Source organism: Acipenser ruthenus, chromosome 10, assembly GCF_902713425.1.
Source record: "Acipenser ruthenus chromosome 10, fAciRut3.2 maternal haplotype, whole genome shotgun sequence".
In the NCBI taxonomy this organism is placed as follows: Eukaryota; Metazoa; Chordata; class Actinopteri; order Acipenseriformes; family Acipenseridae; genus Acipenser; species Acipenser ruthenus.
The window spans coordinates 43,176,062-43,203,938 of record NC_081198.1 but is presented as its reverse complement, the minus strand read 5'-3'; the positions used below and the strand labels follow the sequence as shown (position 1 = coordinate 43,203,938).

General features: G+C 36.4%; 3 protein-coding genes across 13 annotated transcripts in view; 2 read left to right on the top strand and 1 right to left on the bottom strand.

The window, feature by feature from the left end:
• Positions 1 to 9,612, bottom strand: part of LOC117410035 (activin receptor type-1) — a 39,539-nt gene extending 29,927 nt beyond the window's left edge. For 2 of the 7 annotated variants that reach the window (XM_034924389.2, XM_034016409.3), the window contains exons 1-2: positions 9,122 to 9,455; positions 805 to 998 (exon numbers count right to left, since the gene is read on the bottom strand). The gene's annotated coding sequence lies outside the window, so the exon portion shown is untranslated. The other 5 variants (XM_034016420.3, XM_034016429.3, XM_034016395.3 and 2 more) reach the window with 4 other exon arrangements.
• Positions 9,613 to 13,283: 3,671 nt separating this feature from the next.
• Positions 13,284 to 22,485, top strand: LOC117413948 (uncharacterized protein C7orf57-like). Of its 3 annotated transcripts, XM_034023432.3 has the most exons (9): positions 13,285 to 13,428; positions 13,762 to 13,823; positions 14,640 to 14,804; positions 16,337 to 16,436; positions 17,164 to 17,320; positions 17,494 to 17,582; positions 19,859 to 19,968; positions 20,273 to 20,450; positions 21,248 to 22,485. In XM_034023432.3, the coding sequence occupies exons 2-9, from the start codon at positions 13,775 to 13,777 to the stop codon at positions 21,285 to 21,287; spliced, it is 888 nt and encodes a 295-aa protein (XP_033879323.2). In that variant the 5' UTR covers positions 13,285 to 13,428; positions 13,762 to 13,774; the 3' UTR covers positions 21,288 to 22,485. The 3 variants fall into 3 exon arrangements, with proteins under 3 accessions (XP_058888312.1, XP_033879323.2, XP_033879332.2); XM_059032329.1 differs by lacking the exon at positions 14,640 to 14,804 and having other exon boundaries at positions 13,284 to 13,428; XM_034023441.3 differs by lacking the exon at positions 20,273 to 20,450 and having other exon boundaries at positions 13,287 to 13,428.
• Positions 22,486 to 24,476: 1,991 nt separating this feature from the next.
• On the top strand, positions 24,477 to 27,877 carry LOC117413938 (uridine phosphorylase 2-like). Of its 3 annotated transcripts, XM_034023411.3 has the most exons (8): positions 24,477 to 24,572; positions 24,667 to 24,728; positions 24,821 to 24,938; positions 25,018 to 25,176; positions 25,275 to 25,389; positions 25,561 to 25,770; positions 26,111 to 26,257; positions 26,570 to 27,877. In XM_034023411.3, the coding sequence occupies exons 2-8, from the start codon at positions 24,679 to 24,681 to the stop codon at positions 26,710 to 26,712; spliced, it is 942 nt and encodes a 313-aa protein (XP_033879302.3). In that variant the 5' UTR covers positions 24,477 to 24,572; positions 24,667 to 24,678; the 3' UTR covers positions 26,713 to 27,877. The 3 variants fall into 3 exon arrangements, with proteins under 3 accessions (XP_033879302.3, XP_033879310.3, XP_058888311.1); XM_034023419.3 differs by lacking the exon at positions 25,018 to 25,176; XM_059032328.1 differs by lacking the exons at positions 24,477 to 24,572; positions 24,667 to 24,728 and adding an exon at positions 24,750 to 24,759.

Here is a 27,877-nt window from a genome sequence, read left to right as displayed (position 1 = left end):
GTCCTTCATACATACAACATATAAAAAAAATCTTAAGAAACAACTGAATTACAGACTAGCCACTGATGTGCAGTCACCTTGAGACATAGAATGTGGGAGTCATACTGTACCTGCACACACATCATCTGAAATTATTATATATTTTTTTTGTATTTTTTTTTCTGGAATTTGGGTTCTAGAGGTTGTAAGTGTGCCTTTTTCTATTTAATTAATAAACTTAGTTTTACAATTCTATACAGTTTTACAATTCTTGGACAAGCTTAGAAAACAACATTGTACCTTCCCCACTTAAAGAAACATTTCTCCAGAGCCGCACAATAATTGACAGTCTGTACCAAAGTGTAAAGAACACGAGCAGAAACCGGGTTTTCATATTGCCTTTTCATAGTGCAGTGAAATCCTTCTCATCCCCATCTCCTAGGCTTGCCCCCAGTTAATTGCAGCACAGCCAGTTTAAACATTATTTTTTCAACCTTAAACATAATGTTTGCATAAAGTGGAAAGAGCAAACATTGTTCTGCAAAATGGGTCTCTCACCGATAACACAGACTGTGCTTGCATTCACAGCCAGACCCAAGGCAACCCAGTCACGACAAAACTCGGTATTTAAAACCATTGTTTAAAATCAGAATTTCTGCAACATGTAGGCCTACAGTTCTTTAAGTAAACAAATGTGCATTACCAAACTGAAGTGCTCAGCCTCATACTAGTTTTATCAAGTTAAAATATTGCCTTTCTTGCACCAAGAGCGTGCCTGAGAAGTGAACTAGTGAAGAAGCCTGGAATCCCAGTCAGCCACAGTACCTGGTGTTTAAAGGATGTGTTCCAGAGTGAGGAGGAAGAATATTGATAATGCAGATGGAGGTCTGATCACTCTCCTCTCCTCTCCTTGCAGGTCAGGACTGTCCTGGCTGTAAGGGAGAGTCTGCAGCTACACCCGCCACCCCTCTCTCCCAGCTAGGATCCCCGTTGGTGGAGGAAAAAAAACAAAGGCTCTCCTAGGAAGAACAAAACAATACAGAAGTGTACGTTTCAATAGAGGAAAACTAAAGTTTATGCCAGATTGCATGTTTTTAAATCAATAGTTCTAACATTGCAGCAACTGCCCTTCACAGTTGGCAGTGAGTGCAGTGTATCTGCAGCCCCCCCCCACTCCCCTCCCAGTTGACAGCCCCCCATTTCACTGGCTCCATTGCCAGTCAGTGTGTGTCGTATTGACAGAGGCTTTATCTCCTTGTTTTCCTGCTGCACAGATCGAGCCAGTCTGACTATAATATTATCATTAAGTAAGCATTCCTTTTTCCACGCATATCTTTTATGCAAAACAACATCTGGAACACCAGTCAGTCAAGAGCAAGAAAGACAGATTGAAATCAACTTTTTAGGACTTGGGCCCCAAAACCATTACATTCATCTGAGTCTACTTAGGAGCGCAAACGTTTATATTGCTTTAACATCATGTACACCATTTATATTACTGGTGCGGTTTATGAACAACTGCTTCAATCGTCCTGCACATCTGCTTTAAGTGTAAAGTAAAGGAGATTCCTCTTGTGTCTCATCCAGATTTTATCTTTTGCTCTTATTTTTGAAAAAAATAAAATAAATCGTGATGCTGTATGTACAGATAAAGTACAGTGCAGGATTCAATTCCTAAAAAATAGATAAATATACATTTTTGAAAATGCTACAACATGGCGCATCCAGTAAAGGCACTCCGCGCGGAGTGCAGGATGTGCCCTATAGCCTGGAGATCGCAGGTTTGAATCCAGGCTATGTCACAGCCAACCGTGATCGGGAGTTCCTAGGGGGCGGCGCACAATTGGCTGAATGCTGCCCGGGTAGGGAGGGCTTAGGTCGGCAGAGGAATCCACGGCTCACCGCGCATCAGCGACCCCTGTGGCCGATAGGGCGCCTGTGGTTCTGCAGTGGAGCCGCCAGATCTGTGTTGTCCTCCGGCACTATAGGTCTGGTGGCATTGCTGTGGACCTGCAGTGCGAAAAATAACGACTTGGCAGGAGCACGTTTCGGAGGACGTGTGTTCCAGCCTCCGTTTCCCGAGTCGGCGGGGGGGTTGCGAGCGGTGAGCCGAGGATACAGATAATAATTGGGCATGCTAAATTGGGGAGAAAACCGGGGTAAAAAAAAAAAAAAAAAAAAAAAAAAAAATTGGCGACGACTAAATTTTTTTAAAAAAGAAAAAAGAAAATGCTATAACATTTGATCATAACATTTATAACTGTTTTAGTAAATTCAAGTAAATATGCATGTTATCTATTCGTGTATTGTTTTACTACAACACATTTTTCTTTTGCATTACATCTCTAAACATTCTGAGGCTAAATGATAAAAAAAAGCTACAGCAGATAAAAACCTCATAATTGTATTTAAGACTGTCTCAGATGCAGACAGTGGTAATGGGGTTGTGTGGAGCCAGGAAATACTGCAGAACTGTGTTTCTGCTCAGACAGCTGACTCCAGTGTCATTTAAGAATTCCTTTTACTGAGATCACACTATGAATCATGGGAATCAATACCATGAAACAACATAAAAATACTGTTGAGCAAACAAACACAAAAGTAAATCTCTAACCTTTTTTTTTTTTTTAAAGAATATATACCGTATATAATTACAATGAAAACAGCAAGTGCACACCTACCTCCGAGGTTCCCTACATGATTAGTCTGAACAAGGCTTTTGATTAATAAAGGCTCACAGATTGTTTTTACTAAGAATAACACACTGGCAAAGAACCAGAAAAAAAAGCAGTAGAACAATAGACTCAAACAGCCAGAGCAAACACAATTGCCAACCTTATTCCTTCGCCAATAACGATAGGATTGCCAGGTCAACTAATCCACACTGAAAACTAAAAGCAGAACTTACTCCCTCCCGACTCAGCTCACATATCGGCACACGGTAAACGCCAGCCCCAGAAACAATGTATCCTTGAAGAGATGTCTCCCTTTCTGGAACTGCTGCCAAGACTTGCCCAATGACTTTTCCCCCCTTTGTGTAATTGAAACACCTACCCGTCTGAGCCACAGACTCCTGCTCAGACTTGAAGCCCAGAGTCTCAGTACATGGCGCAGTCTGTTGTTAATGACAGAGTCTGTAACCTGATCCTCCCGGAGGGTGCTTTGAATAAGCACTTCCCTCTCCCTCTGCTTCCCCATTGTTCCGCCCTATCGTGCCAGCTGTTTCTGACAGCCAAATTGCTGTGCACTGAGAAATGATTGCTGTCACAGGAGGGTTTCTTACATTTGTTTTTTTTGTTGTTGTCTTTTAGAACGCTTAGGACTTCATGGCCAAATTATACATATTATGGTCCTACTGTATACCAGAGGGAACAGCTGCACAATTAAAAAAAAATGTAAAATTTCCAGTTTTCAGATTATGTAATGCAGTGAAAATATTTGTTCTGAAACTACAGTAAGTTGCATGTTTTGGTGGTTGTGACGAATGTGCAATTCCCCCAAGCTGTGCAAACCCCAAATCTAAGTGTGTTGTGAAAACTGTACAAATAAACTCTGACCAGCCACTTGCAACAGCTTTTCTCCAGCGCTGCATTCACCTAATCAGTGGTAGTCCCAGTTCTTAGGTTGAACAGTAGGACAAATACCTTTATTAACCTTTATGTCTAGTTTCTACAATACTCATGGTTGCAGTTAAAAATATTTTCCAAATTATATGTACTGAAATTCTTTCAGTAACCGTACTTGGCAACTACACTGTAATAAAAATGTCTAACCTAATCCACCATACTGAGAATAGTAACTTCATATTTACCACAACCCAAGATACAATCCTCCCTTTCCCCAAAACAAGTTGAGAATGCAAGAACTATTCTACAAAAACCTCACTGTTCATTTGAAAAAACAAAGAATGCATATATGTTATGAAAATGTATAGCAAGTACAGTGTAACATTGGCCATTTCTATTACAAATGATTGTGCTTTTATAAAACTCATTTGTTTCTTCTTTTCTGCCCCAGGACATCAAGAAATACAGTAACTTTCACTAAAATGGAGATGCAAGCAAATAGAGATGCAAAAATTATTTAATCTCAACTTCAGAATATTTTTGGGGGGGATTCCAAAACAAATAAACTGATATTTCTGTTATGAAAAAATATATTTTTCAATTTCAAAAAGGCTCATCCATTTTAAAATACATATTTTTTACCTTTACAGTATTAGTTCTGTTAGATTATCACTTTGCACCACTTCCCTCCCTTTAAGGTGAGACAGAGCTGAATTAGTCACAAGCATCTCTGCACTCACTGCTTTCCAGTGGTTTTCCTCAATAAAAGATAGCTTTGAATATCCACAGCAATAACTCATAACCTCCCCCACAGAAGACCACTAAACACACTGCTAAAGAAAATCAAACAGTTCGATATCAGTCACTTTACAATATATATATATATATATATATATATATATATATATATATATATATATATATTGTAATCTAGATGGCTCAAAAAAACAAACAAAAAAAAAACACACACACACACTGCACAATTGAACCTCAATATGAAATGAACATGGGGGGGGGGGGGGGGGGGGAGCTGAGCTTCTAAGCTTTCCGAGGATACTGCCCCTTTCAGTCTAGCTGCTACAATGACGGAGCAATAGACTCAAAACCAAACCTAAACTGTGAACTCTGTCACATGATGAGAGGCTTTTCAGGCGATCGTAGTTCCGGCTAGGAGTACCGCATACACAAACTGAATAAGTCTTTGGAAAGCCCAGAGTCTGTACTTTTGAACAAGCCATGAGGTGGCTTTTACGGTTCCTGAGTAATATGTGCGTAACCTTCTGTGCACTGGAGACCCAAAATGAACAACACCTACATAGACTTAATAACGTCTTTTCTTTTCCAAAACTATTTACTTACTGCAGTGTACTGAGTTTCTATAATCCTTAAAGATAGCCGCCGAGAATCACGTACGAGAGAATAAAGTCCTGCGGCACTTAAAATATCCAGCATTACTTTTATTTATTTATTTATTTATTTCATAGTGCTTTCGTCACTGACACCCACTTCCTTAGAGATTGTTGTAGCATTTCAGGCATTCTAAATTGGGTGGAAAATACAGTAGCTTGGTGTCTTAAAATATCTCTGCAGGACTTTCCTGCACTGAAAGTTGCAGATATGCGGGAGCAACTTGGAAAATGCGCTATTCCCGCACTGAAATTCAAGCCCTGGGGCGCATCCTGCACTCCACGCTATATACACACACACACACACACACACACACACACACACACACATATATAAATATATATACACATATACATATACACACACACATATTTTATACACACGGGAAAGTCTTTGTTAAACAATACAAAATCAGAATATGCCGATGAACAAAAGGTCAGGTTTATCACATGCTCCCTTGGCAGGATGTAGGCCACTATTTGTGTGAATATTGTAATAAGGCTTTTTATTCTAATTCAAATGGAGCTAAAATATATGGAATAATCCAAGTAAAAAATAGTTCAGCTTTATACCCATATCTTGTTTTATATGACGCCAAACTAACTTGTATATGTGTGACTGAATTTTAAATCGTATTTATAATAGACTTAATCACAGTAATGTTTCTGCAGAGCAGTGCAAATATAATCTAAGATGCTTGCTAAAATGGGAACACATTAACACTTCAACACCACTGACTGATTAACATTACACAAACCTAATTAAGTGATGGGGGGAAAATTACAGGGAGGAGGAGGAGGGAGCTGCATTGTTTTAAAGTGAATGACATACAGTATGCTAAACTGATTTGCACAACCTATAAAAATAGTAGAGTATTGCAACACTGGTGTTTTTTATTATTATTTATTTAAAATAGGCATGAATAGGGGATTATTCACATAAACGTCACATTTAAAACTAAGGTCCTTTGGCTACAGGTTGCAGGTTACAAAAATATACAAAGGTTTTGTTACAAACCTTGGATTACAGTGACTGGACAAAATTATAAACACCAGTCATAACCAGATCTGGACAGACTGACTACCCATCATGACTAAGGCCCTGTCCACACTACGTAACCGATCTCGAGAACCATACTCAAAACCGTTCTCAAACGTTGTTGTTGTTTGGCGGGAGGACAGAGGCTCTAATTAGACAGTCAGCGGATGGCGCTGCTTGTAAAAAAAAAAAAACCCACATGAAAAAAAAAAATTATAAAACAAATTGTACAGACCGATTACCAGAATCATGTTCCGAAAGATGTAGCCCAAGGAATACCAGTCACCCATGTACACAAACTAAAATATGACCGTTATACTAGACACAGGAAGGTGAAGCAGTCATGGTTTCAAACATTCCCTCTGGTCCCGAGAGAACATTTTCACAGACGGCAAGGCAGAAACACGCAGCTTCAAGATCACAGCTAAGTTTTTTTGTTTGTTTGTTTGTTTGTTTGTTTTGCTATCTCTTTAAAATGTGTTGAAATATTTTGGAAATAGTAACAGCGTGGATTCGAAAGTGGAATAATTTAATAAAATAATAAACATTTATTATTTTGAAAAGGATTAGTCTCACTGATTTATTGAGTTTCAGTGTCAGAATCGGTGCAATATTACTGTCAGTAGTCACAGGTGGAAGAACACAGTAAAAAAAAAATTAACACAGTAGTGGCTGTAAAATCCTACTATTATCAATCACATTAGTACAATCTTACTAGCGGTTGGTCAGGGAGACATGAATATTAACATACACTAATAGCACGGTCTACTGGCAAAATGTTGCTTTACCGTTCTGTAGTGGAAAAAAAAAACGTGTCAAAGTCAAAATAATGTAAAGGATTATGCAGTACATGAATATGTCTGCAAACCTATTCAGAATTTAGGAAATCTGTAATGACGTTTTTTCATGTGGGACTACTGACATTTATTAAATGGGAATCAGAGTTATAGTGCAAATGAAAGTCTTAGAGGGAACGTAGTTATGGTATAATGATAAAGATCTGCAAAGGTGTTGGTTACAGAGCTGTCAGCAATTTGCTAATAAAGTTCAGTTAAGTTCAATCTCGTCTTTGTGTCGCATGCATTACACGCACCAAACTAAACAAGCTGCCACAACCAACCCATTGAAGAGAGCTGAAACAAGTATTTTAAGAAAACTAATTTCTCACAAAGGAATAATCAATGTTTCACAGGATTATTATTATTATATTTTGGCCGTTACGCAAACTGAAGACACTGAGAATCCTGATTTTTTTATATAAGTTTAAACAGTGGTATCTGTAAAAATTCAGGAATGCATTCCTCAGCCCCAATGGCCTAATATAACAATCCAGTGTCTAGTCTATTTTAATTCCTGCTGTTGGAGTCAATCGGGAACATGCAACTTGCATTATTCTTTGTGGCGATATTAAAGTTAAAGGATTACAAAATGGGTTAGGTCCACTTACATCCTGCCTGTCATGAAATCTGTAAGCCTTAAATATACAGTCATGTTAAAACTAGAACGGAAAACCCATGTTGAGGGAGCCTCCTTAAACAATTCCCAAATATAATAAAGAAACGTGTGTTGTGTTGAGGATTCCAGACTGAGCTTTGTAAAAGAATAACTAGTCTGTTCTATTGTATGTACAGTATTCCTTTCAAAGTATCTTGACACAATGTTGTCAGAAACTTATCTACAGACATGATTTACTTCTTATTGTAGACACCCCATATGTCTGTGTTAAAGATGCATTTGAAATGTAAGCAATATACCCTAAAAACAAGGAAAGTAATTGTACTCAACAGACTGCACCTCTGCTTGGCCAAGAAAGAATTTCTGAGACCATCATGTTTAATATACTCATAGTAAAAGTAGGGGCAGCTTCCTTTAGCATGCCTCAGGCCTGCCCTGGAGGGAGCACCCTCCATTGATGAAGAAGTCAGGGAGTCTGACTATTGATCCCATTGTGATCTTTATTAAGCTGCTTGAAAAGCTCCCAGTGCCAGATTGTTAGGTGATTGTGGGATGTAAACCACTGTCTACTGGAAGGCTATTCTGGCTAAATTCAGTCAAGCAAAAACTGTTCCTCCTAACTCAAATCAAATTCTGCCATGCAATGTGATTTCCAGAAAATATAAAGCTTAGGACCCCCAAGTCATTTAGAGAAATTAAAAGTTTGAAAATTAAGTCAATGTATGCATGGCCTTAAATCAATTTTCCAGTTCCAGAAAAAGTTTGCGTACACTTTATTGCAATCACGTGTTTGAAAAACGTCTGTGGTGTGCTAATATTAAAACTCAGAAACATCATAAAGCATAATGTATTAGGTATGCTATCTCTAAAAGTGTCTTTTTTACCGTATTTGTTAGTATTCATCTAGCAATGTAACCTTGACGCCTAAATTAAGCTAAAACGGGGGGGGTGGGTGTCCTCCTGTGTTCGTCAAAGAACTCCATTAGCGGTTTTGTCTGTGCCTTTTGTAATTCTTAGTTCCCAGCATGGGATAACTGGAACCAACAGGAAAGTGAGAGACACATTCTCAACTAGGTCTGCATCACAAAAGCCACTTTACCATGTGTAAATTAACTACATTTTGTGCACCAAGGGAAGATAGATGTGGCACGTACAAAAACACGACTAGTAGTGCCAGACATCTATCGCTTCGCTTTTCGCACAAAGAAAAAACACAAAACCGTCCAACACTAGCCTTAAGTAAACAGCACCGTAATGAATTCCAGCTAGAGTTACCATGAGAGAAAACTACTGTACCAAGACTAGAACTCTAATGTTTACCACATTTGCCATGGGTCATCAAAGAAACCCCCAAATTCATAACTTTGGAGCGTCTATAAATAAAGCAACTGGGGATTCTGTTTTTAAATGGCCTTCAAACAAACCAAAACTGCACCCGAATATCATTTCAAAAACCGATACCAAATTCAAAACAGCAGCCTATCGACTGGTTATTTATAACCCCAAAAAGGTTTTTGTTAAAAAAAGCCAGTCAGAGAACACTTAATTCTGTTTAGCGTTGCCTTAAAAAAAAAAAAAAAAAACGCGTGTATATAGGTATAGCTAGTAATATTAGGATGATCAAAACAACAACAAAAAAAACGTCTATATAAAATGTCAAAAAATAACCAACTTACCTCTATAGAGAATATTAAGTAAGTGCTTTTAGGATCGATCAAGTCTTTCCAGCAGTAAAACTACTTAGCTTGCCATCAGTGGAGTGGATACCGTGGGTCTACCAGAAATGAAACGCTCCTTTGCCCAAAATTCCATCAACATCGCCTGTACATAAGTTCTTCCATCAAGTTTTAGAACTTTCCCCGACCTTCATGTTCCAAAGATACTATAAGCACTGTTGCACAACTTATTGGAGACAGAAAAAAAAGAAATGGGTCAACTTTTTGTTCTGCCAACCGAAAAGCATAGACTCTAAAGGAAGTGGCCCTGCAACTCTGCGCCTGGAGAGTGTAATTAAAAGACCCATTACCACATCATTTCCTCCCAGCTCATTCGCATAGCAGCCACCTGGGGAGACAGACAGGCCGATTCTTGAAAGCTAGCTGTAAACAACACAGGAGTATGGATTGATTATTTCAGTCAACCTTAAACAAATAGAGAGATAATACATATTTACACAGTGCCATCGCGCTGAATGGCGCAGTGGATTGTGTGACGTGAGCCCAACAACGTCTGGCACCTTTTTCCAGATTGACAAAACCGGGTTTGTAAGCAACAGGATCCGGTATACATTTCAACTTTTTTCTTTTTTTTTTTTTTTTTTTTAAATAAAATCGATAAAAACAAAGCCTGTGTTTAACAAAACAGACCATGTGCGTATAATCAGATTTGTTTTTGTTACTGAATTTTTTAGTTTAGCCAAATAAACAAAAAAGAAACGAGTTTAATACGCACCCCATGTATTTTGCCTTTGCAAGTCTGAAAATCCGAATGTATACAAATCACGACAAACCATGACGATATATATATATAAAAGCAATGATATTTTAAAACATAAGAAAATAAACTGCAGATCATATCAGTACAGCTACCCACAAATACTGAATAAACTGAGCATTCAGTTACCCAAAAAGATGCAACCATTATAGCCTATGTATTATTGCTATTATTTTCTAGTAAACTTCATTGACAAAAAAAATATATTGAAGGCATCGATAAAGACTTGTTGTCAAACTGTTTTGTCAAAGTTTTGTACAACTTTTTAACCTTGTCTAAATACAGCATACCACAATCTAAAAAAGTTGTATAATAACTGCATGGTGAGAAAGGCAAGCGTTTTGAAGTGCTTCATACGTGGCCCAACATGAATGTTGCCTTATAAATTGTGCAAGTGTAGTTACTGACGACAGTTTAGAGATTGATAATATTGAAATAAAAAGTATTCTGGAGTAAAACAAGCAACCAAAAACAAGCAAACCGATCCTGCATTCCATTATTATTACAGAACGAAAGTGAAGGCATGAAAGGGAATTACAGTGGAGCTCCTTCAGTGAGTTATCTAACAGAATTTACCATAACATTCACCGCCATAATCTTAATCAAAGCAGTGTATGTCTAATACATGTAGCACTGTCACATTCATTGTTCATTTATATTTAAGAATTTGTTTTTAATTTGACTTAATGTTGACTTTAAAATATTCTAAATATTAATTTAGAAAATAGTTATGCATGTGATCAGATTTCTACACAGTATTAACTATAATTTTATAAAGCTACAATTGCCTTCATACCCCCAACCTACAAAAGGCCAAGGGCATTCAGCTGCGAGTCCTTGATCTATGGTGACATGCTACTATGTACAGTATGAGTTTTAAATCATGGGTTTATCAAACATTTATACAAACATTGGCAATTTTACTAAAGCAGTGGTGTGTTTCTGGAGTGCCACAGTATGTATGGGAGTTTGGTTGAATTGTACAAAACATAGACCCCAGCGCTTAGACCAGTCATTGAACATGATTCTGTTGTTATCCATAGAAAAAAAAAATTCTTCCAGATACTGAGTTTGATAATTCCTATTGCTGTTATTATTTATGTTATGTGTGAGATGTTGACAGATGGTCTGTCAGTTGATACTGAAAATATAGAAGTTATATTCAGGCTTTGCTTGCCCCTGCGGTGAACTTAAGATGGGGCTGTGGAATGGCGGACAGACTTTATTGATCACATTAGATTCAATTTTATATTACAACTAAGGCACAGAACAGTATTCCTTTAACCCATTACAATCATGTGGGCTTTGTTTTTGTCAGAATTCAAATTCTGTGAAGCAGGGTGCATATTTTACATTTAGCAATGTGTATTAATATGTCCTTTACTAAAACAATATTCATCATGCAGTCTGTTTAATTTATCTTAAAAACAATGTTTCGACTATTATCAAAATGATGAAAATCAAACATCTAACAGTTCATGTTGCTTTAGTGCATTATTGATCTATTTCTGACAGTACAATAATGGACTACCCCCAACAACATTTAAACAATATATGAGCAAACTGCTATTTTGGAAGAAAATAGCTGGCTGACAGTCTTTGTGTATAGTCTCAGCATACTAATTTAGTAGGCCTCATATGACATTATATTTTTTATCCTCCACTAAGCGCCATTTTAAGTTCTGCCTTACAATCAAAACCACTGAAAACAGGGCTCCCGAGTGGCGCACCCGGTATACGTCGCCAGTTCGAGTGCAGGGTATTCCACTGCCGACTGTCGACTGGAGCTGCCAGGGGGCAGCGCACACTTGGCCGAGCGCCACCAGGGGGGGTTGGGCTTAGGTCGGCCAGGGTGTCCTCGGCTCACCACGCACCAACAACCCCTGTAGTCTGGCCGAGCGCCTGTGGGCTTGCATGTAAGCTGCCCAGAGCTGCGTTGTCCTCCGACGCTGTAGCTCTGAGGTGGCTGCATGGTGAGTCTGCAGTGTGAAAAGAAACGGTCAGCTGACAGCACACACTTCGGAGGACAGCGTGTGTTCGTCTTCGCCGCTCCAGTCAGCACAGGGGTGGTAGAGGTAAGCTGAACCTAAAAATAATTGGATATTCTAAATTAGGAGAAAATACTTGGTGATTACTAAATTAAAAAAATAAATAAAAAACACTCAAAACATGGGGCTTACACAAAACTGGATGGTGGGTTTTACAATACAGAAGGGGATTAGGGTCTTATATTTCAGCTTTGTGAAATAAGTAGTATGAATCAGGCTTTGTGAAGTTAGGGTTTAAAGGTGTAGTTCTCTGAATATGTTGTAGAAGATTGTTAACTTAGCCTGTGTATAGGCATTTTCTTTCATCAGTTTAGGAGGGGGGGGGGGGGGGGGGATTACCTTCTCATTTTTGTATACTTTCTTTGATGGAACTTACAAATCATATGCATAACTGTCTACTGCTATGAAAGCATTTCTGTCTAGTTAACAGTTACCTCGTTTCCACGACACTGCAACACCGTGCTGGCATGGTGCTGTCACTGTTGTGACAGCGGGTAGAGTTGTTTCCACGATGTTTGTACAAATCCATACCGTGCCCTGCCGTGTCAGCATGTGCCGTGCCAGCATCCTTTCATATCTATACCATACCATAGTGTACAGTACAGTAGAGTGAGGTACTGTAGCTGCTGATCTACTTTGGGATTTGCATACCTTGGTACTAGGGTTAGGGTTAACAGATTTTCAAAGAGAAAAACTGGGCCTTTTTTCCATTTTCTTCAATTCATTGACGCCTTACCAACTCCGAAGCTGTTGAAATAACTGTATATAATAACATTGTGTATTTATTATGTTTATATGTTTTCGGTTGCTACTTTTAATTAAGTCGAGAGTGTATTTCTCACACACTATCGCAATGTGTTTATTTATTGATACCTAGTCTGTAAAGCACTGAAACTACGTAAAAACCCAACAACTGCTGAACCTCGTCTTCTTTAATATTAGCATCAAAAGGGTATCCATGATGTATTTTAAAAAATAATACATGTGCATCCAGTGAGTTACATGAGAACAATTCCATCTCGAGTTTCTGTGACAGTTTATAAATTACTCGAATAAAACTGCAAAATTGGGACAATCTAACAATCTAACCCGTTTTCCCAGAACGTGGTAACCCTACGATACGAATGACATTTACTTTTATGATAAAAAAGCATTGCCTAAAAAAATACAATATATTTTAATAAACGGTATTCGGTGTCACTTAAACATTAGGTGTAGCACAGTCTTAACAGAAATACCATAGGTTCCCTACGTTCTTGCTTCGTCGTCTCCATAGAGATGCAGCACGCAGTGAGTAGGCAGATCTAGATGTAATCGTGGCAGTTAAAGAGGCGGTCCAAGATGTCATTTCCATGGTTACGTATTTTCCTTGCTCTCAACTGAAAAGTAGGACGCAGTCGTTGGAGCTGATTGTTCTCTGTCTCAACACAAGATTACCGTGGGTAAGTGGGATGTTATGCCTTGTTTTGAATTATAAACTATGAAAGCACAAATACATGTTTAAAAAATCAATAGTCTAAATAGTCTTCGCATTGCTTAATTAAACGTTTATTTTATGAATACTGCAATCGAGGCCTAAATTACAAATATATATATATATATATATATATATATATATATATATATATATATATATATATATATATATATATAATTTATTTCCTGCGTGTGATAAAATATAACTAGTCTCACAGCATAAGATGTTTTTTAAACGCTTGTATTTAAATGTTAGACAAATCATTAATGTGGATACGGGATTTATTTGTATTATAAAGCAACCGAAGCAAAATGGACAAAATGGACAAAATGGACAGTGGTGCACAAGTGGAAAAAAATGGTACGTGTTTAATTTTTTTAAATTATTGGGTACTGGTAGGCGATAATAATTATTGCAATGCATGTAAATGACGCTCTGTGCGTGTGCGTGTGTTGGTGTAGTGTAACATTTTTTTTTTTTAATTAATTCAAAAATCCATTATTTTATTTTCACCGAGGCCCAGTGCAGCACACGTAGAAGTTAGGACGTTAAACTAAATTACATACGTTATGTTAAACTACATTTAGTTGTAACATATCACGTTATTATCAAAGGCAGGGAACTGCAGTAGAGAAGTACAATAAAAAGTACATTGTGAAAATTAAATAACGACCGCTGCATAAAAATGACATGTTTTTTGTATCTGTTGAAAAATGCATTATTTTTACGTCATTGCTCAAAAAACCAAAATGGATGAAAATAGTGAAAATCTTGCAACAGCCCAGATTAATATAAAGTTAAGTTGATGTTGTACTGTTGACACACTTAAAAGGGGTGAACCCTGGAATCATTTACAGAGGTGCTTGTACCACAAAATGCAAATCTAAATGTCATGGGCACTCAAATACTTGACCTCCTAGTATTACAAAAATGTAACATTTTGTGAGTCTATGTAGGTTATTTATTATGGTTCAGTATTTATTTTGACGTGTTTCAAATGAAATGTGTTTTTTATTTTATTATTATTATTTTTTTTATATATATATATCCTGGCACAATGGTTACAGCATTGGTTTTGTACTGTACTTGGTTTTAACAAAAAGTTACTATTTTGGCTGTGGTTAAATAATAAATAAATCAAATCTGAAATCACTTAAATCCCTACTTTCATATTAGGTATCAAATCTGTGAATGACAGCAGTGTGCGTCCCAGTTCACAGATTCCTGGACTGGGGAATTGCACTGATACAGGTGATGAGAAAAGGGCACATGGACGTCGAACAGGAGTGGTTGAGACTGATTCAGATTATGTGAAACTGGCAAAACAAGGAGGGCAACAAGGTAGTCTAGATGATTTTATTTGTATTTTAGTTTTCAGTTTCTTTTAATAATACATGGCTTTCCACAATATCATTCTTTAGTATTGTACATTACCTTGTATACTAGCTGAAGTTGCCAGTGATCCATGGTATTTCTTGGGCTGCAGTTATTATCCATACATTTCTACAACAACCCTTGTGGATGATTTTACCCAGTCAAATTATTGCAGTTTATTGAGAATATCAACTCTTTTGTAATCCCCTGTCAATCCTCTCTGTCTGTCCGTCCATCCGTATATCCTGTGAACTGCTTATTCATATGTCATGGAACTTGCTATTAACACTATTTAGCATATATTAACAAGAATACTCAGATTCTGAAGATATACAGGGGTGTCTGTCTGTCTATTCATCCGTCCTTCTTTACAACATGTCACGCTTACATTTTTGCATAGAATTGTTTGTCAAATTCTAATTAAACATGTCATTGCTAATTCTTATTCTATACTGTTCTGTAATGCTGTTGATATATATCATGGTCATCAGCTTTTTCATCATTCCAATAACTCTAATTTTGAATTTACAGCCTTGAAGGGGGATTTATGTTACTGACATACAGTGCTACCCCGTTATAACGTGGTTGTCGGGATCCATAATTAGAGGCTGCATTATTTGTTTTTCACCTTATAACGAATATTGTCATTTTTGTTCCCAAAATGATTTACAATGGCCAAATTAATATTGTAGCGTACCGTGGAAGATGAAGGAAGGAGACACACACAATTTGCAGGTACTCGAGGCCACGGTTTATTGGGACAATTATTCCTGGCCCCTGTCAGCCTGGGCCACACCAAATCAACAAACAGTCTTGTACATTCACACAGCAGCTTGTCTGACTTAACTGTCAGCTCTGTCCGCGTTGATGTGGGCTTTCATGTCCCTGCCTACCCAGACATCAGTCAATCCTGAGTTTACACCACTCTTATTTAAATGGTATATGGGAGCTTTATAAGTACTATATGTCCCAGTTTTAACTTAAATGAGTTTTACATATGGTAATGTAAAACAACAATAAAACCCAACGTTGGTGAGTCACATTGCATTTTGGGGGAAATGGGAGCCACAACCTTACCATGTTATAACCAATTCCGCACTATAACATGTCGCATTATAACGGGGTAGCACTGTACTTGTTATCTCCACTTTTTTGATTGGAGATTGAAGATTATACATTAATGTTCTAAAATGACAAACAAACACAGTGGAAACTCTGATTTATATTATTTTGTTGCATGGTTCTAGTTTTGTAATACATTGTATTGAAAATGTGCATTTTGGTGTCACACACACATTTCAGAAATAGAAAATCACCCAAATTATCTAGGAACATTGTCAATAATAATAATCATGCCCAGCTTATCCTTCTCGAGGTGATTTACTTTTTCATGATACTGATAGCTTTAACTCTCTGAAGCTGTGGTGTGGCATTCTGTCACACAAACATACTTGTTAATAATTATTGTCTGCATGTGTATGTATTTTATTTTGTAACAGGTTTACTGCGGCACGAGGTAAATTTACAATCAAAACCAAATTTGGATTACACAGCTCCTGACTGGTTTTCGTTTGAGTCTAATTCTCAAGAACATCAAAGGTAGGTCTACTCACAGTAAACAGATATTCTTAAGATGTAATGTTAATGCATTGAGGCACCACCAGGTAACTTAAAAAATAAATAAATAATAATTGTACACCCCAATTCTCAGTCCCTTTTTTTTTTTCTTTTTTTTTTTTATTATTTTTTATTTTGTTTGTTATCCACAAAGTAAGAGGTCATATTTAGGCCTGTGCCTGAATGTCAGTTAATGTCTAAGTTGGTGTAAATAGTCCTTTTTGATCTTTTGATCTGACAAATAATTATGGGAATTGTGTTTGAAATGACCTACCTATGTCAGGGAGAGATGGACCAGGCTATTTGGAGGTGGCATGAGTTTACGTCTTATGGAGTTGTGCTGTAGACTGAATGATTGATGGTTGTATACGTCTATGGCTTTGAAATTGTATTTCTTTGTGGAATGAAGACCCTGTAAGAACCAACATAGTGATATACTTCAGAGTACAAGTTTGTTATATGGTTCAAGTTTTAGACATTTATTGTGGAGAGGTGTTTTGCTTCTGAACAAAAGTTGTTTTGCCAAAGATAAGAAAGTTAAATGCATGGGTAAGAGAATTATTTCCAGCTACTTCCAGCTAAGGAATTTACAGATTCAGTATAGCCTATATGCACAAACAGGCTTTGGATTTATGCTTCTCTGATTAGTCTGAAAAGTTTGTGTCAGAATCAGTTGTAGGAAACAATTACAATGATTTTGTACTTCCAGCACTCAAAAAAGAACAATTCCTGATTTTATGACTTCTGAAGAATTCCAGAGAAGTCCAACCAAAGGATCCTTCCAACCCCTGGATGCTCCCTTTGGGACTGATAATAAAACCACATGGGAGCGGGAAGGTGACAACTTTACAGCTGATAAAGATAAGGTAAATTGAATAATGAAAAATAGTGTTTACAATACTGCCTTTCAAATATTTGTGCTGCAACAATATTCTTTTATTCACTTTCTTATGATGTTTGTTTAAAAAAATAGGCAATTGCAGCTAAATAATATAAATATTAGCATTATGGTGATTGTCATATATATACTTATTTATAGAACACCACAATGGTCCAGCCTGTAAGCCAGATGGAGAACCTGTCCTTAACTTCTGAAAACCATCACCTAGCAAGCAAGTTTAAGAAAACGTAAGTACAGTGGAACGTCGCATGTCCGACTGTCGCATAACCGCCCTGATCATTTAACCGCCTCGCTAAATAAATAAATAAATAAATAAATTCAATATTGAAATTAGGCTACGAGAGTAATGGTATCCGCGATGGAAACAGAAAGAAAGCATTATATAATCCGCCTTTTGGTGCGTTCCCCTTTAAGAGAGACGGGCTGTATGCGTGTGTCAGTCAGCTGTGTGTAGCAGTGATGTTTCAATACACCAGTTGAGAAAGCTTTTTGTTTTACTCTTTTTCTGTACAATGTGTTTATATGATGGAGCGCACGGTAGCAGGTATTGGCAGCCTGTGTTGTAGCTTTTAAATGCATTTGAATTAAACAAAGCAAGCTTCATAAATGCAGTGCTTACCGGCCATTTGTTTAAAATAGCCGAAGCAATATTTAAACCAAGCTTCTTATCGGCTGTTGTCAATATCAAGAAAGAGCGCAAAGTACCGTGACAGAGATATTAAGAAAGCAGAACCAGGGGAGCAGGGACTTCTAGAGTTAAGAAAGAAGACATCAGTCGCAGTTTACTGTACATTTACTGTTTGTTTTGTATTTTTTTTTTTAAAAGCTTCACGTGGAGATGGCTTATAGTAAACCACATAGCAACACTTGTTTACATTTGCTTACTTTTAAAGCAAAGAATTTCCCGTGTTTAAAGCAGTTTGAGTGTGCATGTGTAAATGTCATTTTCTATAGATGTTCGCAAATCCGACTTCACATATCCGCCTATACCCCAGTCCACAGGGGATCGGATATGCAAAGTTGTACTGTACAGCATTTGTTGAGCAAAATTATTTTGTCTTGTATCCACTAGAGGGCAAGCTTAAGCCATCAAAGCTCCAAATGTATTTAGCTTCAAACAAGTATGTCAGTAGCATACATCCCCACCACGGCTGGAAATTCAAAATTAGATCTATCCGTATGACAGAAAAGTTGATGACCATGACGTATATCAACAAAATAGTATAGTATACAAAAATTCTTGTGCTCTAATTTAAAAAATGTGCAACATAAAGATTGAAAAATGTACAGACAGATAGCCTCCATATATCCCCAGAATCAAATACTTATGCTAAGTAATTGGAATAACAAGTTTTATTATAATTGGATAAGTGTTTTTCCAGATGTATAGAAAAATATAATAGTTATATACAGATTGACACATCTATGGACAAACATATATCCCCAGAATGTATTACATTCAGTAAATTATTCTAAATAATGTTAAAACCAAGTAAGTGCAGTGCAGGGGGACACACAATATGATCGTTATAAATGGGGGAGGGTGTGGGGGGTGCTGCGGGACACATAACACACATCTGACTAAAATACAAAATAAAATAACTCCCTCTCTGTAATGCACATATAGTGAAGCAAAAATGTAACTTTTCGTGAATTAACCATTCATAAAGCACCATGCAACCAACACTATATCTTTTACAAAAAAAAAACAAAAGGTAACGTTCCCAGTCGTGGATCATTTTAATTAGCAGTTTTTAAACTATAAACAGCCTGGCTAAACAGCGGTCAGAAAGCAACAGACAAGCAAACCAAGTGCGAGAAGGAGAGCAGGTTAGGTGAGGGGAACAGGGAATGGGCTCGCCCCAGGTTCGGCTGCCGGAGCGGGGCTGAAGCGAAGCTGAAGAATCTTGTCTCCCGGAGGAAGTTGCAGCTCCTCTCGCAGCAAAAAGTTAAATACATTAGGAACGGTAACCACGTAATAGGACCAATATTTATTTAGTTATAAAACGAATGCTGAATAAGAAGTTGTTTACAGTTTGAACAACACTGGTACTGTGTTTACTGTAGAAATATTGCATGAATCACTAGTATAGGGAATTGGGGGACATGCTGTAGGAGCGTTATATCCGAGGCGCGTTATAATCAAGAGCCTTATAGCAAGGGAGCACTGTATATTGTTCTTAGAATTAAGTATTTTACTTAGAAATGCAGAATAAAGAGAACGTTTTAGGGAGTGTATCCATACTTGCAGTTTCACTGTAGTTGTTTCTGGGCACCATTAATAGAATGTCTGTTTTAAGGAATGTTTTCACTGACATTCCCCCAGAGAACAGTTTTGTTAAAGTATTTGATTCCCAATACAGCTGTGGCAGGGGATGTATGTCACTGACATACATGTTTGGCAAATGATTAATACAAATGTATAATTTTATACATTAACAATTTTACCAGAACTAAATAATAAATATGTATAACTAGGATTTTTTTTTTTTTTTTAAACTAGGTCTTCTCAAAAAAGTGATAAACCTGTTAGCATGCAGAAGTTGCTGAGTTTTGGCTATGCAGATGATTGGCATGAAGAGCATGATAAGACAATCCCCAAAGAAACCCCAAGTAAGTGGCTCCCAGAAAATGTATAGGAATTTGTTATGAAGCAATGTTAATATTATAAAATTATTGTGTACATGAAACAAATAAATTAGGGTAACACTTTACATTTGGTAAATTTTGTTAGTAATGTACTTTTTCATACACAAATATATTGTGTGCGTGACTATGCCTATATATTGATCTGTTGGTTACATGTACTGTTTAAAAATGTGTATATATTTGTTTATTTTTCTTCTTATTATTTGACAAACTTGTATTATTTTTACTTTAATCCAATTGAGAACATTTTGAAATATTTCTTTTATAGATGCTTTATTGTCAATTAAAGACAGTACACTTACCGGTAGTAAACTGGAAATGAACCATGCAAACAAGGTGTCATTGCATAGAGGAAGCACCAGACAGACAGGGCTTAGAGGACTCATGTCAAATAAAGTGGCTGTAGAAAGCAGTGATACACACTTCAACATCTTTGGATATCGCAGGTAATCTGTATGTTAAAGTGGGGATCTGGTCTTTGAAACTAAAGAAAAAACAGGAAAAAAGTCATAATTATGCAAGTTGGGTATATCATCCGATTGAAGTATTGGAAGATGTCCACAAGCATCAGTAATCACCACCTTTTTCTGTTAAAAAAAAAAAAAAAACATTTTTATTTAGGTGGAAATACCCAATGGCACATATTAGTTAATCCACAAAAGCATGACTATAAAAAACAGCTGTCATAGATATTGAATGGTAGTAACATGGCTCACTTGGCTTGTACTACCGTCCCTCTTGTTTTGCATTTGCCAGATCCAATTGGTCCTAAGTGGTGTCTGTAACTGAAACACAGACTCAGTTAGTACTATTATAAAATCTTATTGTTTGCTAATTTAATGTACACTATAAACCAGGGACTTAAATCAACAAAGTTGTAGATCCCTATTTTAAATTCAGTTCTACCATACCAAACGAATAGGCATACACATTTTTTCATTTTTTTTAAATGTTTTGTTTTGCCTGTTTTTAGACTTACATCAGGTTGTAAAAGTTACTGTTTGAACACAAACATGTAAGGTAGTTCAACAAATACTAAACAAAAACGGGATAAACAACTGAAAGTATTGAATTGTTGAAGTAAACCTGTTTTGAGCGCCTTTATGCATAAGAACACAACAGTAAAGTGTATTGGATAAACAGCAATGCTTCTACCAGCTGCATTTGTATGTAAACTGTAGCATTGATATAGTATGAGTTTTTGAAAAATAAAGGAGTTAATAACATGTTTTTTTCCTTACAGGTATAGAGGTAGATCCACAGAGCTAGAACAATACATCTGACCAGAAACTGCTTTAGTCTGACATGGAGATTGCAGACTGCTTTGCCTTTCCTCAGCAATAACTTAATGATCTTTTTATTTTAGATTTTCATGTATTAAATTTGTATTATTTTTGTTGTTTAATTTGATTTGCTTATTTGTTTGTAACACATTTATATATTATTTCATAGTTACACTGACCGTGCTCTATTGTACTTTTTAACACACTGATATTTTGATGGTAGGCTTTCGGCCTAAATTATTTTCCCCAGAATATGGGACACAAGCTGTGCAAAGCGTGTACAACCTTTATGGAAATACACCCTACCAATTTCTGAAGGGGACTGGCCTTATTTGTTAATGAATTTATCATTGTGTGTTAGGAATACAATTGAATCTTTTTCATTTTAATTTAAAGACAAAGTCCCTCATACATGACCTGTGTTGAAATATCACATGTTAACTGCCCATGTATAATTCCTATTGTATTGTTTACATAAGAGCAGTTAAAAGGGAAATGATGGCTATCTGCCACCACTTTGATATTTGCTTATAACTCATTAAAACTAAATACTTAACAAATATAAGTGATGTATAGAATAAAAAGAGGACAATTACCTAGGGGTATGTATTAATTCCATAACCATCTGTAGGGGATTGCCTAAAAACAAGATGTCAGAACTCTGTATAATTAGAATAATAAATAAAATAATAAATAAGACCAAAATTACATCTATGACCCAGAGGCATTGACTTGATCTGGTATTTCTAATCAGTAATGTGCTGTGTTGTGTTAGTTGACCTAATGGATTTTAACATACAATAAATACATTATAAAGAAGCAAGTCTACACACTAGACTGTTAATTCATTAAATAATTTTGTGGCCCTTATCTGGATATCCACTTTACCAATTCCTCCAGGAACAAACATTTTGGCCAAAATTTTCAAGGGAACTAAGACAGTGGTAATGTGGGTTTATTTTAATAAATGTCTGACAATATGGCTTTCACAAGAGCTTATCATATATTGTAATAGCATGCCAGTCTCATCACTGTAAGTAAAAACTAAATTGCAATTTTAAGTACAATGTCTTAGCTCTCAAATACTTTCAACAGGGATCCAAACAATATGCATTATTGACATAAAGCTCCTGTCATTCTCAAGAATGGAGTTCCTTGTCAGTTTTGTTTGTTCCCCCCCCCCCCCCCCAACCCCCCCCCCCCCAAAATAGTACATCTTTATAGAATTGAATGTGGTAATAAAAGCATAATCCATTTAAGTTTGATATGGAACTAAGAAAACGAAATCTCTTTATATTGTATTAATCTCCATATACACTCCCAAATGTCCAATATTACCATGTTTTTGTTTTACTTTATAATTTCCTGATTTAGTAGAGGATTTAAGAAATGGTTGAATTTTCTACCAGAAATAATCAGCTTGAAAGGGCATGTTACCTTGTTGAAGAATGCATCTGAATTGTTGTTAAAGGGCTTACACATACTGTTGGACCTGGGTTATGCAGTGGGAATGTCTTTCACCTTTGGTATTCAGTTCACATATGGGCTGCGGGATGTAAGCGGGCATCAGGAAGACCACTGTTATACCTGGCTCAACTGTTGTATCTGGTCCCAGCCTTATAAAGGCTTATGCTGCATTACTTGCTACATTATTCAGTTGGTTACAATTTTTGTAAAGAGCAGTAAGATGCTTAAGTGCATGAAAAATACATTTTGTTCTGTTCTCTGTCTCTTAATTTTACACAAATGTTAAGATCATTCATATTCCTTGGGAAAAAAGAAATAAATTACTTGGAACAATTAATCTCCAAGTTTAAATCTTCATTTAGTTAAAAACATGTTTTGCTGTTATATGGATGTTACCTATTTAACGGTGTCTTCCACAAATGTTATTTTATTCTGCTACCAAGTTTGCATTTACTGTTTGTAGCGATTTATTGGACAAAATGTGACAATAAAGCAAGCATGCTGAAAAAATAAAATGTCTATTTTATCTAGTGTCCGTAGTTACCCAATTTTCTCAGATTAAGTTTACATTTAAGCAATATATAATGTTGTAAATTTGTTTTGAAACAAACAGCCTGTGTAGGAATTTGGACTGAATTATTAAATGCCTTTATGTATAATAATATCAACTGATGATTTCTTTGGGTAAATCAAATCAAATTACAATATTTATTTAATAACACTCATTCCATCATGGCATGATTATATTGACTGATCTACCTGGATACGGGGGTGATTCTTTCAAGGCAGGGCTGGAGATCCTCTTTCTGAGTTAAATTCCCCAAATGGCTCACTGTATGACGACTGCACTCCTTTTTTATACCCACCAAACCCAATTTGTGTTCTAAATTAATTGGCTGTGTAACCCAAACTGTTCTCTCATAATTAGATCTAATACAGCTGTTGCTGTGCTCTCATTGTGATAACTATCAGTGTTATACTGTAGCCATGTTATCTAACAGGTTAGTGGTTTGGTTTGGTTTGGCTAGGTCCCAAAGTACATAGCCGTGTTCTTTTCCACAGTACATGAACGTTTGACTCTTCCTTCCATATTTCAGCATAACATTTTATTTTTAACACTACAGCTGGAAAAGAAAACTGGTATACAAAACTGGAAGTTGCTTAAGTTACTGGATAGAATTGGATCTATACAGGTTTGACATTTTTGTTATGTCTTTGTACTTCAATGCTGTTGTGATTTTATGAGCTTTTGCTCCCTGAACAGCTATAAAATTGCAAATACATAAATAGAGTACTGCATACGATACAGCAGATCAGTGTTATTTTTTTGTTAAATGCTTTATTACATAACCTTTTCGTTTTGCCAAAGGACTCTAGTTTTCTAGCACAGGTTCGATTAAATAGAGGAGTGAAACATCTGAAAACGTTTGGCTGCCGGTTCATTGAGGAAAACAATACATATATTTTAAATATAGAGTGGCCAAAATACCAAAATAATACCCTCACCTTGTTAACACTACCAGGTCGTATTTTAAAACTGAAATTACATTAGTCACGTGACAACATATTTTCCAGACAACTGCTCACTTACACTAAACATTGGATCCATGACCTTGTGGGAAGGCGAGAGGAGTGTATTCACCTCATTGTATAACCAATAGTTTAACAGATAGGCGGGAGCAGTTTGAAAGTATAAAGTGGATCGATCTAACTGATGTTATGTTTCATTCCCTGCAATCAAAGAGCAAAACGAACGTGTTGGGTATATTTGACCAAATCAGTTTACCAAATATCACGAAGACATCTCTTCTTAGAAAGGTATGCTACTATTATTATTTAGCTAAGACTATAATGTTAAGTGAACAAAGCTGTCTTTTAGGTTTTTCTCACTGGTACTTTTATCGATTTTTAGGAGCTAAAAATTATGGCACCAATTTTACTCAATGTTGGCAATGAAAGTACTGATTATCTTGAGTAAGTATTTATTTCGTACTGATTATCTTGAGTAAGTATACATCAAATTATTTGATTTCACAACTGATTTGTTTTTGTGTGTTTCTATTTAGACATGGACTGGTACATGTTAAAAACCCTCACTTAGATTTCATGGAGGAGGACATTCTTTATCACTTTAACCTAGGAACCAAAACTCACAATTTGCCTGCAATGTTTGGAGATATAAAGGTGGGTATGTTGCTATTAAATGGCCACTTTTTTTCTACCAGCCTAAACGTATCTAATTATTTATATTATTATTCTGAAGTTCGTCTGCGTTGGTGGAAGTGCCAATAGAATGAAAGCTTTTGCCCAGTTCATATTCAAGGAGCTGGAGTTGAAGGGAGACTGCAATGATATCGATGACATCTGTGCTGGGACAGACAGATACTCCATGTACAAAGCTGGGCCTGTGCTCTCCATAAGTGTAAGTCAAATGTCTTGGTGAACAACTTCCCTCTTTTCTTGCGCTATTTAAACATAATGCCTTTTAGATAAAGTAAAACATTTTGTTTTGGTTTACAGCATGGAATGGGGGTTCCTTCCATCTCTATAATGATGCATGAACTTATAAAACTTTTGCACCATGCCAGATGTCGGGATGTGACGCTCATTCGCATTGGTACTTCAGGTGGTGTGGGTATGTTGTCTTTAACCATTTTTTCATACATAAAATCATCAATCTGTGTACTTTTTGCAAAAACTGGGACAAAACCTACGTATCTGTCTTTAAACGGGAATGTGTGATCTCAGTTTGTTTTCCGCTACATACTGTATGTGTGTTGATCGTTTTCTGCGCTACTGTTTGTAGGTCTTGAGCCTGGAACTGTTGTAATTACAGACACAGCAGTGGACTCTTTCTTCCAGCCTCAGTTTGAACAGGTGGTGCTGGGCAAAGTAATTGTCAGAAGCACTCAACTAGATGAGAACTTGGCTCAGGAGTTACTGCAATGTGGTAAAGAGATCCCTAACCTGCCTACTGTTCTTGGAAACACCATGTGCACCCATGATTTTTATGAAGGTACATTTTCAACCCCTAATTAACTTGTATATTCCTGTAATTACACAACAACCTTGCTTTGGTGTAAAGTTGCAGTTTTGTGAATCTGCGCATATATATAGCTTATGAACCCTTGAGAATGAACTACATACGACAACGTCCCAAAAACTATGCCTTGCCTGAAGTCTCAGTTACCAGTCTCTTACCTCTGGAACAATGAGCATGGGCTTTGTCTCGTTTGTAGCGATCCATTAACTTTGCTTGCAATTGTACAAGTTAACTAATTTATTGCTATTTGAGGCATATACTGGATTCTGAACAGTTGTAAAATAATTATAACTATCCTATTTATTATTTAAAGGTCAGGGGCGTTTAGATGGAGCATTGTGCTCATTCTCTACTGAAGATAAACTGGAATACCTGAGAAAAGCACACGAGGCTGGTGTAAGAAACATTGAAATGGAATCCACTGTATTTGCAGCCATGTGTCGTGTCTGTGGACTGAAAGGTATTTATTTATTTATTTATTTGCTTATTCATATAGACAATGACCTACTTGGCTCTATCAATCACTGCCTTGTAGTAAAAAGCAGTGAATCTGCACAAAGTATCTTGTGGTTTCTTTCCCCCCCCCCCCCCCCCTTCCCCCCTTTTGCTTATCATTGTGAATGATAATGTAGTGGGATTCTGATGGCTTATTTGCAACCCCTACAAATGAGGCACTAGGCAGAGACCAGTTTAGCTGAATATACAACAACAGTGATCATAACTATTATTGTGAATGTTATAATCTGATTTCATCTTTTGTTTAATCTTTCAGCTGCCGTTATCTGTGTGACCTTGCTGGATCGATTTAAAGGTGACCAGATTTCAACACCACATGAACTTCTACTTGAATATCAACAGCGTCCTCAGTATCTGGTGTCACATTTTATCAAGAAACATCTTGGGCTTCATAATTAATATATATTTTGCTACATAACGGATTGTTTACTTGTTATTATTGATATTTGTTATGTACATAATTGAGTTTTCTGTAAATAATATATGTGGATGTTTAATATATATATTCTATGTTAACTGTGATATGTTTCTATCTGATGATAATGATTATACTGTATGTATATTTTTGTTGCAATAATAAATATTTCTAGAATGTGGGATTTAACAAGCTAAAATGTTTATAACCAAATTAAGCATAAGGAAAAATACAGTACACAACTAACCCGGCAGTCCTTTTTCACGATGGTCTCATTTTAATGAACCTGTTGCTTAAATTAACCTAATGCTACCCACTTAAATTATATGGAATTGGTCAAGATTGATAGTAAACGCAAGTTGAGGGGTTATATAGATTTTATGATTCAAATCCTTTTGTCCTAGAAATATTTATACTGAGGAAAATCCTGTATTATTTGAGGTTTCTCATAATTATAGATGAACACCCACTGTGCAGTCCAGCTATGGACATAGTTATTTTTCATTCTATAATGCTTAAAAGAATAGATTTGGTCAGGAATCTAATTATTCTAAAACTATAGTCATTCCACATGCACTTCAAGGTGTCTGCCATGGTGCATAGCAAACAACATCCAGATCTTTTACTCCAGAGAATGTGTTGGTTCATTCAATATGGGATGAATAATCTTACCTCTATAAATGAAAAAAAGCCAGCTAATTAGCAAATGCCTGGGAGAGTTGTCTAATGATTATCATACATTGAGGCCCAATTTCTCATACCATCTGACATGAAATACAATAAAAGCCTCATAGTTTTCCACACACCTAGTAGGTCAAATGTATTACAGCATAGTTATAAACTACCCTGTAGTTGCCCTATTTCTAGGTTTAGTTTAGAAATGTAACATAAAATAATTTATTTCAGCTGATCTCAAATTTAAGTTGTCATGACTAAATTATATCTTATCAGCTCATTAGGTAGGACTGACCTCTCATTTACTTGACCATGTTTGTCCTTAAAAAATACACACATAAAACACTACTTTGGAGCAGTCAGTTCTAGTACATGTAAAACAAACATCTTGCAACAACCAACACAAGATACTCTTGCATGTCTGTTAGGCAAAATCAGATTATAAAAAAGGACAAGCAGTGCGGAGTAGTGATT

Excerpts from the sequence above, each read along its gene's own strand:
- LOC117413938 (XM_034023411.3), top strand. The coding sequence starts at position 24,679 with ATGGCACCAATTTTACTCAATGTTGGCAATGAAAGTACTGATTATCTT. Across the intron at positions 24,939-25,017 it reads CAATGTTTGGAGATATAAAG|TTCGTCTGCGTTGGTGGAAG; the intron begins GTGGGTATGTTG and ends ATTATTCTGAAG. Across the intron at positions 26,258-26,569 it reads TCGTGTCTGTGGACTGAAAG|CTGCCGTTATCTGTGTGACC; the intron begins GTATTTATTTAT and ends TTAATCTTTCAG.
- LOC117413948 (XM_034023432.3), top strand. The coding sequence starts at position 13,775 with ATGGACAAAATGGACAAAATGGACAGTGGTGCACAAGTGGAAAAAAAT. Across the intron at positions 16,437-17,163 it reads AATTCTCAAGAACATCAAAG|CACTCAAAAAAGAACAATTC; the intron begins GTAGGTCTACTC and ends TTGTACTTCCAG. Across the intron at positions 20,451-21,247 it reads AACATCTTTGGATATCGCAG|GTATAGAGGTAGATCCACAG; the intron begins GTAATCTGTATG and ends TTTTCCTTACAG.